Raw genomic sequence first — 17,139 nt, 5'->3', positions numbered from 1 at the left:
CCTGGCGGCGCTCCTGCGGGAGGGCTCTGTGTCGGGGCGCCGCGCAGCCGTCGGGTCCCGGACCCTGGCCACCCCGGGGGTGTGAGTGGGACGCGCCCTCGGGTGTCGTCCGTCCGGAGCGGGCCCGGGGGCCGGCCGGCCGGGGCTCTGCGTGCGCGGGCCGACAGCGGTGGGCTCTCTGCGGCTGGGGCTGCAGGCGGGCGCGCCCAGGAGGCCCCCGGCCTGCCTCGCGGGGACCTCGTCGACTTCGCGGAGCGTGCACTTCAAGCAGAGGCTCCTGCCTGGGTTCCTGTTTCGGTTTCCTGTTTTTCTTCTTTTTCTCAAACCAACTTTTGGAAGTTTGGGTTCCCGTACTTAGAACGGTAGAAGATAGCGAGGAAACAGCTGTTCACGCGGTAGAAAATAACCCGAATATCATTTTACCCTCTTCCAGGCCCATTATGTTAACTCGTGTGTTTCCTGGGATGGCCAGACTTGCATCGCAGCTATAAAAGCTTTCAAAAATTACAACAGAGCTTCAAATTTTGCTTCATAAAATAGAATGGACTGATTTTTTAAAACTTAGAATTCGACAAACAAAAAAAGGAAAACCTAACAATTTCTTTTGGCAAAATATAGAGTCCAAACTAATTATCTTAATGAAACTACTTGAGATTACTGCAAGTCATCAGTCTGTTTATCTTTGTTGATATTAATCTATGTAAGAGATATTGGGACATGCTGTTTTCCCCAAATCAGAAAGTCAGTTTTTAAAAATTCTAGGTGAACTTTGTCTGATTTTATAAAGAGAAACTTAACATCTATGAATTTAAGATTATTCATTTCTCAAAGATGGATAAACTACATCCAGCATTGTTTGAAGTTTTTCATAAAACATTCTTTAAGATATTAACGCTATGCAACATAAAAATAATCTTGGAGCTATTGACAAAAATCTTGAATGATTTTTTTTGCAGGTGTTTGGTGCTTATTGTGAGAAGCGGGTTGTCATGTATGGTGTTTTGTGGGCAAAGGTTTCCTATGTTAGTATCTTCAAAACAATAATGAGGCTGGGGGTTGTGGCTCAGCAGTAGAGCACTCACCTAGCACATGTAAGGCCCTGGGTTCGATCCTCTGCACAACATAAAAATAAAATAAAGATATTGTGTCCAATTACAACTAAAAAATAAATAAATAAATAAATAAAGGGATGGGGTTGTGGCTCAGTGATAGAGTGCTGGAGTGCTCGCCTGGCACACGTGAAGCACTGGGTTTGATCCTCAGCACCACATAAAAATAAAATAAAGGTTATTAAAAAATAATGAATGAAGATATGTTATTCGGTTTTGAAATGATTCCAACTTGAAGTAGAATAATCTGATTCATTCAACAGACATTTTCTACACTCCAGTTGCTGTTAGGGGTACAAAGATAAGGCAAGGAAGGGTAACTATTGTAAAAGATGACTGTTATACAGGTGTTTAGAATTCTGAATAATCATTATGTGATTCTTATGTCAAGTCATGTACTTTAACTTTTACTAATTTTTCAACTATTCATTATTGGCAAGGAACCTCAATGTTATTAGGGTTTTCTGTTCCCTTCTACCTTGTGAATTCTCAAACTAAGGGAGCAATTTATTGGTGTGTTTTTCTTGTATTGTCTTTGGGAATTCATTTGCTGGTCAAATGAAGCTTGATCCTTTCCCATGTAGCAGAATAAAATATCAATTTGGGGTCCTGAACACTTACGTAGTTTTTATGTTAGCTGTAGGAAAGGGAAGACTGGTTTTTATTGATTTTTGGACTATGAATCATACCTAGATTAAATGTTTTCCAAAACTACCTAGATTAATGCTGTAATGAGATAGAAAGTTTATTGAGCTAAATTGGTTCTTCTGATTCAGATCATGAGTTGCAAACACTAAGGAAAAATAGGAAGGTAGATCTTTAATACAGCATGAGTCAGAATATACTTTATCTTAGAGTTGCTTCAGATTGCTAAGTTAAAAGTTTTTTAAAAAATTTTAGTTGTAGGTGAACATAATACTTTTATTTTATTTATTTATTTTTATGTAGTGCTGAGGATCAAACTCAGTGCCTCACATGTTCTAAGTAAGCACTGTACCACTGAGCTACAACCCCAGCCCCATATTGCTAATTTGAAAAGAAAAATTTTCTTTTTTTAGAAGACAAAGATTGAATAGTTATACACATCAATAAAAGAAACTTGAATTTGCTGCCTTTGTGAATAAATAATTCTTATGTATAGGATGAATTAATTACTTTCATTAATTTTGATGAACTGGCATTTTTAAAATATAGTTTATTCCAGTGACTTTAAGCTTAAAGTCATGAATTGTGTTAATTCTGTAAATATCAGCACAGTATTTTGTTCTGACTTTACTTTTCCAACTTGTTTTTATAGTTAAATAATTTAACAAATTATAAAACATGGTAAATTTTTAGGCATTATGAGAAAAATATTCTTAAATTATCATCTAAAAATGTTGCTTCTTTAACAATACAGATTTTTTTTTTTTTTGGGCACTGGGGATTGAATCCAGGGGTGCCTAACTCTTGAGCCACATATTCAGTCCTTTCTATGTTTTATTTTGAAACCAAGGTCTTGCTAAGTTGTTGAGATTGGCTTTGAACTTGTGATCCTTCTGCCTCAGCCTCCTGATTTGCTGGATTTGCAGGTGTGCTGTACCAGCCCAGCCAGCAGCTTGTTTATTTTTGTAGTGCTGGGGATTGAGCCCAGGTCCTTGCACATTCTAGGCAAGCCCTCTACCACTGAGCCATATCCCCAGCTCAATGTAGATTTTTGCACCTGCTTCAGGCCAGGTTGTGAATATTTATATTTTTCAGTAGAGTTGTTTCTCACTAAAACATAGAATCAAGACATTGAGTTGTCAGAGGCATTATTCAGATTGGTTAGAAGTCCTGGGTAAATGGGTCACTGCTTTTAAAATTGTTTTATGCATTTGGAAAAAGTTGAAGGCTGAATTACTGTTTAACTTTGGACCTTTATTTTCAAGAAGTCCAGACATTCCAAAGTAATAATTAACAATGCTTTGCTGTGATTTCTGAGGTTATTTGAAGTATGTGTTCTGTAATTCATTACTTGTGGCTCTAACATACTGTTTTAAAATTTAAATTTAGAAATTCATGCTGAAGTCCAACTTAAGAATTATGGAAAATTTCTTGAGGAATATACATCTCAATTGAGAAGAATCGAGGACGCGCTGGATGATTCAATTGGAGATGTTTGGGATTTCAATCTTGATCCTATAGCGTTAAAGGTTTGATTTGATTTGATTATTTTACTTAAGTATATATTTTCAGGACCTAGTATATATTAAACTTCAATTTTAAAGTAGAAAATATATTTTATTTTCAATCTTTAAGAGTAAAAAGAAATTATAGAAAATTGTTGACTTTCTTTTCTCTAAGCTAGGTAGGTGTTTTTAAAATTTGTTTTTTGAAAGAATGATTCTTGAAGATGTTAGTGTCAAAGAGTGGTACAAGCTCCAGCTTTTTGACTTGGTCATTGTTTTTCATCACTAAAAAAATAATAAGAGTGCTGGATAGACTATTTAAGCTTGGCTTGTTTGTTCTTATGGAGGTTATTTTCATACACTGAAAAGTACTGATTTTTAAGGATACTGTTCAGTGAATTTTGCCAACATGTATGCCCGTAACTTGTATCCCAATCAAGATATAGAATATTATCATCATTTTCAAAAAGTTTCTTTGTGTTATATTGGAGATATTGATGTGGGAGTGATTGTTTAATGTGTGTGTTACTCTTACTCTGTTACATTTTGAGATTACTCTCTTGTTTTGTCTTTGAAACTGGTCTGTTTCCACTTAAATAATAATTAATATTTGTTGAGCACTTATATACTGTGTCTGTCCTAAGTCACACATTGCCTTTTTGTTAATGACAGCTTTCTTGAGATGTAATTTGCATATCATAAAATTAACCCCCTTAAATTGTACAATTCAGTGATCTTTTTTTATGTTTATTGACAGAATTGTGCAACCATCACCATTGTCAGTTTTAGAACATTTTTATCACCCCTAAAATCTTGCACCTTTTAGTCACCCCTGCTCCCATATTGTGCTACACCAATATCCACTGACTCTAGGCTACCACCAATCAGTTTACTTTATCTCTCTATGGATTTGTCCCTTTTGAACATTTCATAATTGGAGACATACAATATGTAGTCCTTTGTGTCCAACTTCTTTTACTTACCGTAATGTTTTTAAGGCTCATCCAGATAAGGCTCATGAGCATGTCATACTTTCTTTTTATTGCTGAATAATATTCCTTTGTATGAAATGCAAATACAGTGTATTTATGCATTCATCAATTGCTAAATAGTTGGGGTTTTCCTTTTTGGAATAGAGTTCTAAAATAATGCCGCTGTGAGCATTCGTGTACAAGTTTTTTGTAGACATGTTTTCATATCTCTTGAATGTGTAAGCCTCAGTGGAATTGCTGGGTCATATGCTGTTTAATTTTCTAAGGATCTATAAGACTTTTTCCCAATGTGGCCACATCATTTTACATTCCTACCATCAATGTATGAGGGTTCCAGTTTCTTTCCATATCATTGTCAACACTTGATATTATGTTCTTAAAAAAATTATTATAGCCATACTAGTGGGTATGAAATGATATCTTATTGTGGTTTTGATTTGAATTTCATATGGCTATTTCTCCTATGGCTAATGATGTTGAGCATCTTTTCCTGTGCTCTTGGCCATTTATACAAATGGAGAAATTCTCTTTAGAGAAATGTCTGTGCAGATCCTCTGCTCTTCCTTTTTTTTTTTTTTTCAGGGGTGGAAGGAGGTGGCAGGGTCTTGCATTGTTGCCCATGCCGGCCTCAAACTCTTGGGCTCAGGGGATTCTCCTATCTCAGCCTCCCATCCAAGTAGCTGGGACTTCAGGTGCTCGCCTCTGTACCTGGCCCTAGCCCATTTTAAAATTGGACTTTTTATTCTTGTGTTGTAGGACAGGTATTGACTTTTAAAATCCCACAACAATGCTGTATCATCTCTGTTTGCAAATGAAAAATAAAGGAATGGAAAAGTTAAGCAACACACTCAAAAAGTGAATTTAAGTGACAAATCAATAAAAGGCAGTTTAGTTCCAGAGCACATTCCTTATCTGCTACTCTAAATTGCCTTACTAATGCTTTATGTATTTGTAAAATGAAATTACTCTAAACTTTTCTGTCTTGCTGACTGGATAAGCATAGTTTTCCTTTAAAAAATCTTTAAGCTAAATTTGTTGCTGTCTGTTTTTTTTTCTTTGACACATCTATCAGAATCATTGTATATAAATTATAGGAATTTCACTAGGAAATTGCCATTGTCAACCTGTATTATCTCTGAAGGTAATGAGTTTCTGTATTTTTTTCAGTAAAACTTCTTGTTTTTTTAAGACTTATTCTTGAGCTTTAAGAGCCTCATAGTTGTGATCATAAACATTGGTGTTTCTCTCAACTCTCAGATTTTATAAAAGGGTGAAATAATCTCTTAGCTTTTATGTTCCCCAACAGAAGCATTCTAATCTCTTAAATTTTATCATTATACAAAACCTTCCTGCTCCCTGTTGCTTTCTTTGGAATCTTCTTAATTCCATTATTGGGCAATTGTTTCATGTTTCTAACTCCACAAGAGTAGTAGTACTTCCGGGGAATCACAAAATCAGGCAAAATCTCTGAAAACAAATTCCAACATAATAATAAGGTTATTTACCTACATAAATACTAAATTGTTATTATTATTACCAAAAGAAAGATCTGAAACTTAAAAGTCATCACTTGTAGATGATGATTATAGGAAGGCTTTGTGAAAGAGGTAGATTGTGAGCTGGTCTTAGAAGATAAGTGAACCCAAGACTGCATTTTTAAGTGTTTTTGGGTCTTTGATTTATACAAGAAAAGATGATATTTTCTCTTTTCTTCTTTGTTCTGTTCTTTATGATAACTTACTTCTCCCTTTTAGCTATCATATTAACATCTTACTAAATTATAAATTGTTTTTTCCCCTCTTTGGTACTGGAGATTGAACGCAGGGCCTCACACATGCTAGGCAAGTGCTCTACCACTAAGCTACATCTCAGACCATATTTTACTGAATGTATGCCTGCATAATGAGTTCCAAAATGATAGTTGTCCTTTCCTATGTTCATAATTAATATAATTTATTGATTAGTATTATCTCATTACTTAGCATTTTATTGCACTGCATTTATAATCAACCACCTTATGTCCCAGAGCACAACTACAGTCTTTCAGCATAGTGGTGTTATGTTGGGTCATTTCTTCTTGAGCTTGTTTATTTTCCTTCTTGAGCTTATTATTTTTTCTTACTTCCTCTGTTGAGATTGTTTTGAACAAACAAGTTGGTTGGGTTTTAGTGCTGAGTACAGGGTCTAACACAAGTTTAAACAGAGTATAGATAGTCTCAATTCATGTATTTAAAATTTCAGTGATTTTTTTTTTCCAGATTAAAAAGAAATGTTCTTTTTCTTTGTTTCTATAGCTTTTGCCTTATGAACAGTCTTCCCTTTTGGAACTGATAAAGACTGAAAACAAGGTACAAAGTCCTAAACCTAAAAATGTATTTTAAAAAAATGCTTTTGTTATTTGTTAAAATTTACTTTTTCTATTTTCTTTTCTCTCATGAAACTAGGTCTTAAACAAAGTCATCACTGTTTATGCTGCACTTTGTTGTGAAATCAAGAAATTAAAATATGAGGTAATTATTTTTATATCTAAAACTTAAAACCAGATCATTTAGAGCAAAAAAGTGCTTGTATATGTGTGGTGTTCTATGAATATTGAATATTAAATGAATTATTTGAAATAACAGTAATGCTAATAATACTAATAGTAAGATACTAATAGTTATAACACCATTGCGTACTTCTTGTGTGCCAAACACCATGCTTATATGGTTAATCCTCCCTAACTCAGGGAGGTAGGTGAGGAATAGAAGAAACTGAGACTTAAAGAGGGTGTCACTTGTCTAATGTCTTGCATCTTAACAGTTTGAATCCAGGTCTGGATACCTCCCAAGATGGTGTTACCTGCCATATGTAGTGGTAGCTAGATATAACTGATTTCTTAAAAAAACCTTTGAATCCTTAGTACCTATTTGGTTTTGTGTTTTCTTACCCAAGAGCCATTTACACTCTGATAAAAGTTGGTTTAAGTGTCATCTTTTTTTCCCTCTCACTCTTTGACACTGTGGTTGCTATCTATTAACTAGTGGAACAGTATGGGACAATGAGGGTGGTCAGATGAGACAAGGCTAAAGAAATCAGGATATAGCTTTGAGTATCAGTAACATATTTGTTAATCTTAAGAAAAATTGAATTTACTTGTAAGCAGCTTTTGAAATTAAAAAAAAGTTGTAAATGATGTTGTAGTCCTCTGTTGTTAAGTATAAATAAGAGAGCCTAGAAATTTGAAAACAATGTTTAAAATTATTTTATTATTTTTTAAACAGGCTGAAACTAAGTTTTACAATGGGCTCTTGTTTTATGGAGAAGGAGGTATGTTTTAAAGTTTCAAAATGGTATTGTGGTAATGAGATTGAAATGAACGGAAAGTTGACAGAACATGATTATGGTCATGTATTAGTGTGAGAAAAAAAAACATTCCTGTTTTTTGTTGGTTTATTTGGTTGGTTAAACAAGAGAATTCTCTAAAACTGATTTGTGGTATTTTCGTAAGTTACAAAGCATGGTAATGCATGCCTGTTACTCCATCAGAGGCTGAGACAGGAGGATCACAAGTTTGGGGCCAACCTCAGCCACTTAGCAAGACCCTGCCTCAAAATTGAAAAGGAAATGGGGATGTAGCTTGTGGTGTAGCACCCTTTGGTTTAATCCCAGATACCAAACCAAATTAACCCCCCAAAAGTACCATATTTTTCTTGAATTCATTTAATAGTGAAGCAGATGGTTACTTTTAATTGTATGACTAATGTCGCATTTTTCTCTTCAGTAAAAATTCTTTAATGTTATGCAGATTTAAAAAATGAAGAAAAAGACAAGAAAAAATATAACAAATACTATGTGGATTAGAAGATGTCCTACTTAAAAAAATAAGTGTGTTTTGGTGTTGAATTCAGACGAAAAAATTGAAATGTAATTATTCATGTTGCCCTTTAAAGCTACAGATTCCAGCATGGTGGAAGGTGATTGCCAAATTCAAATGGGGAGATTTATTTCGTTCTTACAGGTAAGTGGTTTTTGCTTTCTAATGAGCTTTTTCTTTTAAAAGTTTGAATAAATCCCAATTTAGAAAGTTCTGAAAACTTTACATGCTAAGGATATGTGTGCTCTGTGAGACACTTAATAAGCATTGGATTGTAGTTTAAGAGATAGACTCCTGAAAAATTTCCAAGCACTCTTAGAGGAATAAGGTATCAAAATCAGTTTCTTTGCATAATTTTTTAAAGGATGATTTATCATGCTTTTTAAAGTAACTTCAACTTTGTACCTGTGGAAGAAGATAAATTACATGTGGGAAAGTTGTAAATGGTGAAGCTTAAGCTGTTGGATGAGCATTGATGAGATTGTTAAAAGCAGCGGTGCTTGATGCTTCTAATAGAATATTTCAATTTAGATATGCTTTGTATCTCTGAACAGAGTTTTAGTGATTCCATATCTTTTGGCTTGATTTAATCAAAAGCATGAAATAATCTCTATTCCCTTGCTGCCCCAGTGGGAGAGCATTCAATAATGCACAAAGTGACAAAAACAAAAATCAGGACTAGAGAAAAAATATCCATAGTTCCACCTCCCTTCTGATTGTTGGATATAAGACTTGATATGTTTTATCAAATTGTGCATGCAAATATATGGTTCGAATCCTTATAATTTCTTTGTGGGGTGTCTACTTGACCTAATTGAGAGCACTTTGTTGATGATGATATGTGTTATTCAAGGTCTTATCTAGAAAACAAATCACAGAAGGTCCTTCAAAAGAGCTAGATCAGAGGTTACAAAATGGCAAATAGTACAGCAAGAAGTCTAGAAATCTTAATTTACCACATGGGGGCAATAAGCAATAAAATTTTATATGGAATTGTTTTAAATGAGTAGATTTTAGCTGCATTTGACAAAAAACTAATTATACACAATAATATTTTTAAAAGAGGGTATTTAATATAAAGAATTGGTTACACAGGAATTAGAGGACTGAAAGAACAAAATAGGTAATCCAAAGGAAGTAGATATGACCTCAACATCAAGGGAACGGAAGGAAAAAATTGGGTTTTCCAGAATCTAGGAGCTTTAAATAACCATGTGGAATTGGTGTTCATATCCCTGAGGATGTGGCCCTGCCTGTGCTGGTACCTTGAGAGGGTGGTTTGAGGTTATATTTGAAGTGCTGAAAGAAACTGGATACTGGTGCAAACTTCCATTGTTGTGGTGAGGTGCTCTTACATAGGTATCTTAATAAAAACAGCAAAAAATTGAAAGCATGTCCTCTTCCTGCCTCCTAATCTCTTATTGGCAGAATCTAACAGGAGGTCTTCTGGATAGGAAAGTGTCTAAAAAATATAGTTTATAGGGTTTCAGTAAATGTGTCAGTTTCTCCCCTTAGTTTTATCAAATTTGTATTTCTTAATTTGCAGATATTTTATCCTGTGTATACAAGTTTAGAATTTTTAATGATTCCTGATAAATTTAATCTTTTATTGCTATGAGGTGACTCTTAAGCTATGATAATAATTATATATAATTGTGGGGGCTGGGGTTGTGGCTCAGTGGTAGAGCGCTTACCTAGCATGTGGGAGGCACTGGGTTCAATTCTCAGCACCACATATGAATAAATAAAATAAAGATCCATTAACAACTAAAAAACATATATATTTGTGTAAATATATGTTACATATACAGGTTGAGAATCTCCTATCCAAAAATACTAAAACATTCAGCTCCAAAATCTGAAACCATTTGAGCACCGATGTGACAATCACAAGTAGAAAATATCATAACCTAGATTAATAAAAATACTGTATCCAATTGCCTGCAGGCTATGTGTATAAGGGGTATATGAATCAAATGAATTTCATATTTAGACTTGGTTCCCATCCCCTGGATATCTCATTATGTATATGCAAATATTCTCAGGTATTCCAGCAAAAGCACAAATCTGGTTCCAAGCATTTCAGATAAAGGATGTTCAACCTGTGTAGTAATTAGCTATAGTAATGCTCATAAAATCTGTTTTGTTTGATAGTAATATGGCTGCCTTAACTCTGTTCTAGTTGGCATTTTCTTGATTTATCATTTTACAATTCTTCAAATATTTTGTGTCATCATGCATTTTTTAAGAAAAAAATGCATTTTAAAATAATTGCACATGCAGTCATGTGCCATGTAACTGTTTCGGTCAACAGTGGACTGAATTTACAACAGTATTCCCATAAGATTATATTGCTTAGTGGTGTTATAGCTGTATTGATTTGTGTAAATACACTTTATGATGTCTGTACACCTACTCTTAGTGCTGAGGATACAACAGTACACCATAAAACCAACAAAAATTGCTGCCCTCATAGAGCTTAAAATTTAAAATAGTTTTAAATTTAATCAGATGTAAAATATTTTAGATATACACTGTTTCTATAGGTTTAAAAGTCGAGGTCTGAGAGATACAACAGATGTGAATTTATTATTTAATGACAAACACAACCCTGGAGTAATTGATACTTCACTTATTGTGTGCCAAGCCCACTTATAGATTATAAAGGTACTTAATATTTGAAGTGATTTCTAGACCCCGTCTCTCATCTTCCTATATTCCAAAACTGGCAGCCTTTGAGCTCCTTCATTCATGTTGAGCAATAATTCAGTGTTAGCTACCATGCTAGGCAATAGATATTCAAAGACGGAATGAATCCCACTTAGATGCTATATGAATAGCTCGAACAATTAGACTTAAAATAGAAGTATGAATGAAGTGCAGTGGGAACAGAACTAAGAATGGCCTGGGATGTAGGAAGTGAGTTAATTGATTGCTTGAGGAATGCTTAAGTTATTTGACTTGTGGGTAATTGGATATTTTACTAGAAAGTGATTATTTTTCAAAAATTCTTTACCATAAAAATTAGTTTAAAAAGATGACATTTAAAAGGCAATTTTGTAACACATACTCAACTTATCATTTCAGGAACTGTCTTGTTTTGTTACGAGATGCTATGAAGTGGTGATGAATGTAGTCCATCAGTTGGCCGCCCTCTATATCAGTAACAAGTAATGGATTTTAGATATGTTTTTGCTTTTATATTAGAGATACAGGAAATGTCTTTTAAAAACTAAACATCTGAAATAGTTTTTTGTTCACTTATTTATTCAGCATTCTTTGAATGCTTACGATGTTTTAAGTGCTACTTGATGGGTACATTACATAAATTAATAAACACAATTTCTACCATAGTGCATGACCCCATTATTTGTCTGAATGAGAATATCAACCAGAAAAAAAAAAAAAAAAAAACTTAGAAGAAATTTGACCATATAGAAAAAAACTAATGTGGAATTTATTCTTGCACTATACTCTCTCTTTGCTCCTTTCTTATCTACATTAGTAGTTTCCTGATTCATGAGACTTTTTTTTTTCTTAAAATCAGGGATCCTGAGGAGTGGAGCTAAGGAATCTATCCTGAAAAAATTTTGTAGTCCTATAATCTTCCAAATTTAGGGACCACTATCCTAAATTAAGAAACGTGATCAAGTTTTCCTAGAGCGTTTGCTATTACTACCACACAATAATATCTACCATTTGATTAATTCTTTATACTTAAACATTTTCTCACATTTACTATTTAATTATATCCTTACAGTAATTTTGTTTAGATGTTTGACTAGGGCTCTTTTTAAATTTTTTTATTTTTAGTTGTAGATGGACACAATACTTTTATTTATCTATTTGTATATGGTGCTGAGGATCAAACCTAGTGCTTCACATGTGCTAGGCAAGCGTTCTACCACTGAGCCACATCCCCAGCCCCTTGACTAGCACTCTTAATGATAAGAAGAGATATATGAGGCCCATAGAAGTTATTTATTAAGATTCCATGGCAACTTTGGCACTGTTACTTTGGTCATCAGTTGATTCATTGTTCTAAAGGTGTTCTAAATATACCTTAACTCTAATTCATTAATTCATTGTTCTAAATGTACCTTAACTCTTCATAAATGGGTAGACTGTTTTTACTCTCATTCTCATGCATTTCTTATCAGGTACTTTTTTGTTCTGGCTTATCAGTGAAGTTATCCCTGTATCAGGAGAGAGTGAGAGTATAGCTCCCCGTCTCTCCCGGCCCCACCTCGACCCTGAAGGATGAAATTGATTTGAATTTTCTCTTTATTTTAAAAATGTGTTCTTTGAAATATCTATATGTATTTTAACATATAAATACTATTGTAAATTATTTATTGTTGAGTAAATTGGATGTTTAGGAAGGAAGTGAAATGAATTTTTCTGTGGCTTTTGACTTTAGTATAATCTTAGAAGTATGTTTTTCAGTAGGAATAAGAACAAGAAATCAATCTGACCAAAGAGAGGCCTAGTTCCAAAATACCACTTCGAGTAGGATACAAAGAGCCTAGCTGATAATTGAAGAATTCTAATAGTTAGAAAGATATAAGTTTTAGTTTTGTTATTTCTGTCATTATCCAGGATATATCTTTTAGGTTTAAATCGTTAGGATTATTCATGGACCACATGATGTCATGTCCCTTCCTGTGAGTATACAGGGATAGCAGTCTGAATGCATAGGTCAGTTCCCTTCTTAGGAGAGAGGAACATGGTAGTAATTTCTTAGATCTCTTAAATTTTAATGACTGAAGCCTTAAGATGAGTGCATATTAAAATTCTAAGAGCTTCTGCTGATGTGTATATTCTTTAAAATAAGAATGAACTGTTTCTTTAAAAAAAGCAATTTTTTTTAACTTGGGTGTTATTTTATTATAGGATTGCTCCCAAAATTATAGAGACAACTGGAGTTCATTTTCAGGTAATTTAACTTGACCAGTAAAGCTCATTTTTACTTTGGAGTATGTGTGATTAGGAAGTGTAACAATCATACCAAGATTCTTATAGGATTTCTTTTCATATTCTCTTTTCACTTGTGTAGTTGATGAGGCATTACTGACTATCAATGTTATTTTTAGTTTTCCTGGTTGTGGCCCAGTACAGATTCTTCATAGTCTCTTTGATCAGTGAAATAAATCTGCAAAATGTCATAATTAAGGAAGAAATATTGGGCAAAGTGTTCTCTATTTAAGACTGATAGTCTCATTTGAGGATCAAACCTGTAGTTTAATAAACTGAGGTTACCCTCCTGCTTTAACTAATTCAGTAATTAGCCCAAATATTTTACTTTAAAAATCTATATGAGGCTTAATTTCTAACTAGTGACTAAATGATAATCATTAAAGGTTTTTTGACAGACTATGTATGAGCACTTGGGAGAACTGCTGACAGTTTTGCTCACTCTGGATGAAATTATTGATAATCATATCACACTGAAAGACCACTGGACTATGTACAAAAGGTACATCAATTAAAATAACTTTATTCTCTTACATTTATGAAGATAGTACTGTTGCTTAATTTCAGATGGATTTGTCTGAGGGCATGATAAACCTATATAAAGCATATTCATTCATTTTGTTTTTGTATCAGGGATTGAACCCAGGGGCACTTAGCACTGAGTCACATCCCCAGCCCTTTTTTAAATTTTTTATTTTGAGACAGGGTCTTCTCAGTTGCTCAAGTCCTCACTAAGTTGATGAGGCTGGCTTCGAACTTGCAATTCTCCTGCCTTAGCCTCCTGAGCCAGTGGGATTTAAAGTGTGCACCACTGTGCCTAGCAAGCATCCTCATTCTTAAGAAGAGTCAAATGTTAATTTACCTGCCTTAGGACTCTGATTTATTTTTTTCCTTGGACTCTATTCAAGTGATGTTTTTTTTTTTTTTTTTCTCTGAATTGGCTTCATTTTATTACATGCTCTAAAACTTTATTTTATGTTTTATTCAATGTATAAATATTCACTAAATATCTGGTATATACAGAGCTCCAGGCATCTGAATTTAAGATGATATAAAGAAGCAAAAGAAAATTTCATGTATGAGGATTATTCTGCTCAAATTTTCAAATGTATAGCACCAAATAAGAATGAGGAAAAAGTTTTGAGTTTTTAACAATTCATTAAGTAGATTTAAGATCTTTTTCCTGCTTTTCTACAAGGTTACTGAAGTCTGTACATCACAACCCTTCCAAATTTGGAATTCAGGAAGAAAAACTAAAGCCATTTGAAAAGTTCTTGTTAAAACTGGAAGGGCAGTTACTTGATGGCCTGATATTTCAGGTGAGTAGAGCTGTATCAGGCTATAACCAATGAGCTTGTATTAGTTAACCCAGCTAAGAATTTTTTGAATACTGTTGAGTTTGTTTTTCTTTAAAAAGTGCTTTGACTTAAAATCATTGTTAGTGTATTAATTGATAACTATTTTGGTATCTAGTAGTAAACAAAAAAGTGTATTGATTGTACTAGGGGTGAGGGTTTTCTTTTAAATTATGTAAAAGGAGAAAATTAAGGACTAAGATTTAAGTGTTTGTGTTAAATATTTTTTATTGTTAAATACATATTGTTTGTTGTTAAATATCTCTAGATTTAGGTTTGTAAAACTACCTTAAAAACGTCTGATGAGGGGCTGGGGTTGTGGCTCAGTGGTAGAGTGTTCACCTTGCACATGAGAGACCCTGGGTTCGATCCTCAGCACTACATAAAAATAAATAAACAAAATAAAGATATTGTGTCCATGTATAACTAAAAAACCATTAAAAAAAAAAAGTCTGATGAATTCATCCTAGGCTCAAGGAATATAATGTTGAGTCTGCACAGTTCATTTAGTACCTTCTATGGATGTTTAAATTCTGATTAATTTAAGTAGCATACATTAATTACTTCCTATTTTTTTTTTTCTGCTGCTGGGGATCAAACCAAGGCCTTCATATATGGTAGGAATCACTCTACTACGAGCTATATCATTAGCCCTAAAAATCACTTTCTTAGTCATAATAGCTACATTTAGTGTTACCATTACCTAATAGTCACATGTAATTCATGGCAAACTGTTAATTAGATAGCACATAATCAGAATGTTTCCATAATCACAGGAAGTTCTATTGGAGAGGTCTGACTTAGGTAGTGTCCCCAAGAGATTGGATTATATTCTGTTATACATGTGCTTCAGGGTAACTTTTAATTTATATTGCTCATGATCACAATTTAAATAGAGTAATCCCAGCTTTTGTTTTTATAATTTAACTGTTCATTAGATTCAGAAGGTAACTATTTTTGATATTTATTCTTTTGCCAGGGGATATTTCCATACATACTATAATAAAGTGCTAGGAAAGCAAATGTAAACAGAAAAAAATATAGGTTCTACCCTTGAGAGTGCAAAGTAAAAATAAAAACATGTTTCCCAGTGTGTCATCAGAAATATCTTCTGTACACCTCTTAAGCATCATTTTGGATATCTGTTTATCCAGAATTAGATATTTGTGGTTTAGTTTTCTTACTTTCACATAACTGTAGTCAGATGTATAAGTACATATTTTTCAGTCAAGAGGACTTAGGTACTAAAGTAAGAATCTGTGTTTCAGTTTTAATAATATTAAAATGATAACTATAGGTGTTTATCATATATTTTAAATGTTTGATTCTTTATGATTAAGAGTCTCAATTTCTCTTTAAATATCTCCTGTATAGGCTTGTATAGAACAACAGTTTGATTCTCTCAACGGTGGAGTATCTGTGTCAAAGAATAGCACTTTTGCTGAAGAATTTGCACATAGTATTCGCTCAATTTTTGCAAATGTAGAAGCCAAACTTGGTAATATAGATCACATTTTGGGGTTTTTGTTTGCAAAGTTTGCATTGCCTTATAAGCATAATTTAAGTGTATTTTTCTCTTGTGTTATTATTTTATAAGGAGAACCTTCTGAAATTGACCAGAGAGACAAGTATGTTGGAATTTGTGGACTCTTTGTACTGCACTTTCAAATTTTTCGAACTGTTGATAAAAAGTTTTATAAGTCTTTGTTGGATATTTGTAAGAAGGTATGAATTTGGAACTTATTTTTTGAGTAGATTGAAAAGATTTTGGATATAACTAGATATTTAAAATATATTTTATTCTTATTTACAAAAATAATTCGATAGTATTCAGAGTTTTTTTCTTCCACATTTTCTTATTGGTGCATTATAGATGTATGTAATTATGGGATATGTTGTTACATATTTGTACATGCACACAGTGTAATAATAAAATTTGGCCAGTATCTTGATAGTATTCAGTTTTAAAATCCAAGGGTTCCAGAAATAAGTAACATAGTAAATGGAATATTCTGTAATTCCACTTCATAAGACTATATATAGACAGGTGGATGTTTAGATTTTTTTTTCTTATATATTTTACTGCTAATACTGCATTTTTCTTCTGTTTTTTCCTCTTCTTTTTGTCACTCAGTCTTACTGTTAACGTAGAAAAAATTTAAAGTATTTTTTCTGCTAATGTATAAAAAAATTAATTTTTTTCTGCTTCTTTGATATTTCCCTGGGATTCCTGAATTGAAAATTTAGTTTGTTTGTAATGTCATCAAATTATACAGGACCACATGAGAACCAGCCATCAGTTTTTTTTCCCCCCTCTCATTTGAAAAAAAATTTCTTTTCACTAATAATAGAGTGAAAGTAAGGACATAAGGATTCAAGTTTTTATTTGTACTTTCATTGTAAAATCTGTAAAACAGTGGGGAATTGGGTGTGTGTATGTTCCTGTGTATGTGTTAATATTTAGGAAGAATAAAATTGACATGTTCAGCACCAGAAATAGAAATGCTTTCACTTTATGCCATAATAAAATATTTGTTTTATAATATATTAATGAGTTTTTTTGGTTCTGTTTTGATTTTTGCTACTGGGGATTGAACCCAGGAATGTTTACCACTGAGTTATATCTCCATGCCTTTTTATTTTTAAATTTTATTTATTTATTTTTGTGTACTGGGGATTTATGTTTTTGTACCCATAAGCACT

General features: G+C 33.2%; 1 protein-coding gene across 6 annotated transcripts in view; it reads left to right on the top strand.

Annotated features, from left to right (window-relative positions):
• Positions 1-17,139, top strand: part of Washc4 (WASH complex subunit 4) — a 58,665-nt gene that overhangs the window by 4,134 nt on the left and 37,392 nt on the right. For 3 of the 6 annotated variants that reach the window (XR_007347417.1, XM_048802749.1, XM_015482818.2), the window contains exons 2-12: positions 3,144-3,283; positions 6,546-6,599; positions 6,696-6,761; positions 7,515-7,560; positions 8,184-8,251; positions 11,195-11,277; positions 13,001-13,043; positions 13,480-13,583; positions 14,280-14,400; positions 15,811-15,934; positions 16,034-16,161. Coding sequence is in view for 5 of the 6 variants with exons in the window: in XM_048802749.1 (XP_048658706.1) it covers positions 3,144-3,283; positions 6,546-6,599; positions 6,696-6,761; positions 7,515-7,560; positions 8,184-8,251; positions 11,195-11,277; positions 13,001-13,043; positions 13,480-13,583; positions 14,280-14,400; positions 15,811-15,934; positions 16,034-16,161 (977 nt within the window). In the remaining variant the exon portion in view is untranslated. Of the gene's footprint in view, positions 1-199; positions 396-3,143; positions 3,284-6,545; positions 6,600-6,695; positions 6,762-7,514; positions 7,561-8,183; positions 8,252-11,194; positions 11,278-13,000; positions 13,044-13,467; positions 13,584-14,279; positions 14,401-15,810; positions 15,935-16,033; positions 16,162-17,139 lie in introns of those variants that run through there. The other 3 variants (XM_015482820.2, XM_048802764.1, XM_048802770.1) reach the window with 3 other exon arrangements.

The sequence above is a fragment of the Marmota marmota genome, unplaced genomic scaffold, assembly GCF_001458135.2.
Source record: "Marmota marmota marmota unplaced genomic scaffold, marMar, whole genome shotgun sequence".
NCBI lineage: Eukaryota > Metazoa > Chordata > Mammalia > Rodentia > Sciuridae > Marmota > Marmota marmota.
Note: the sequence above shows the minus strand (reverse complement) of the source record. Positions and strands in the feature narration are given on the sequence as shown.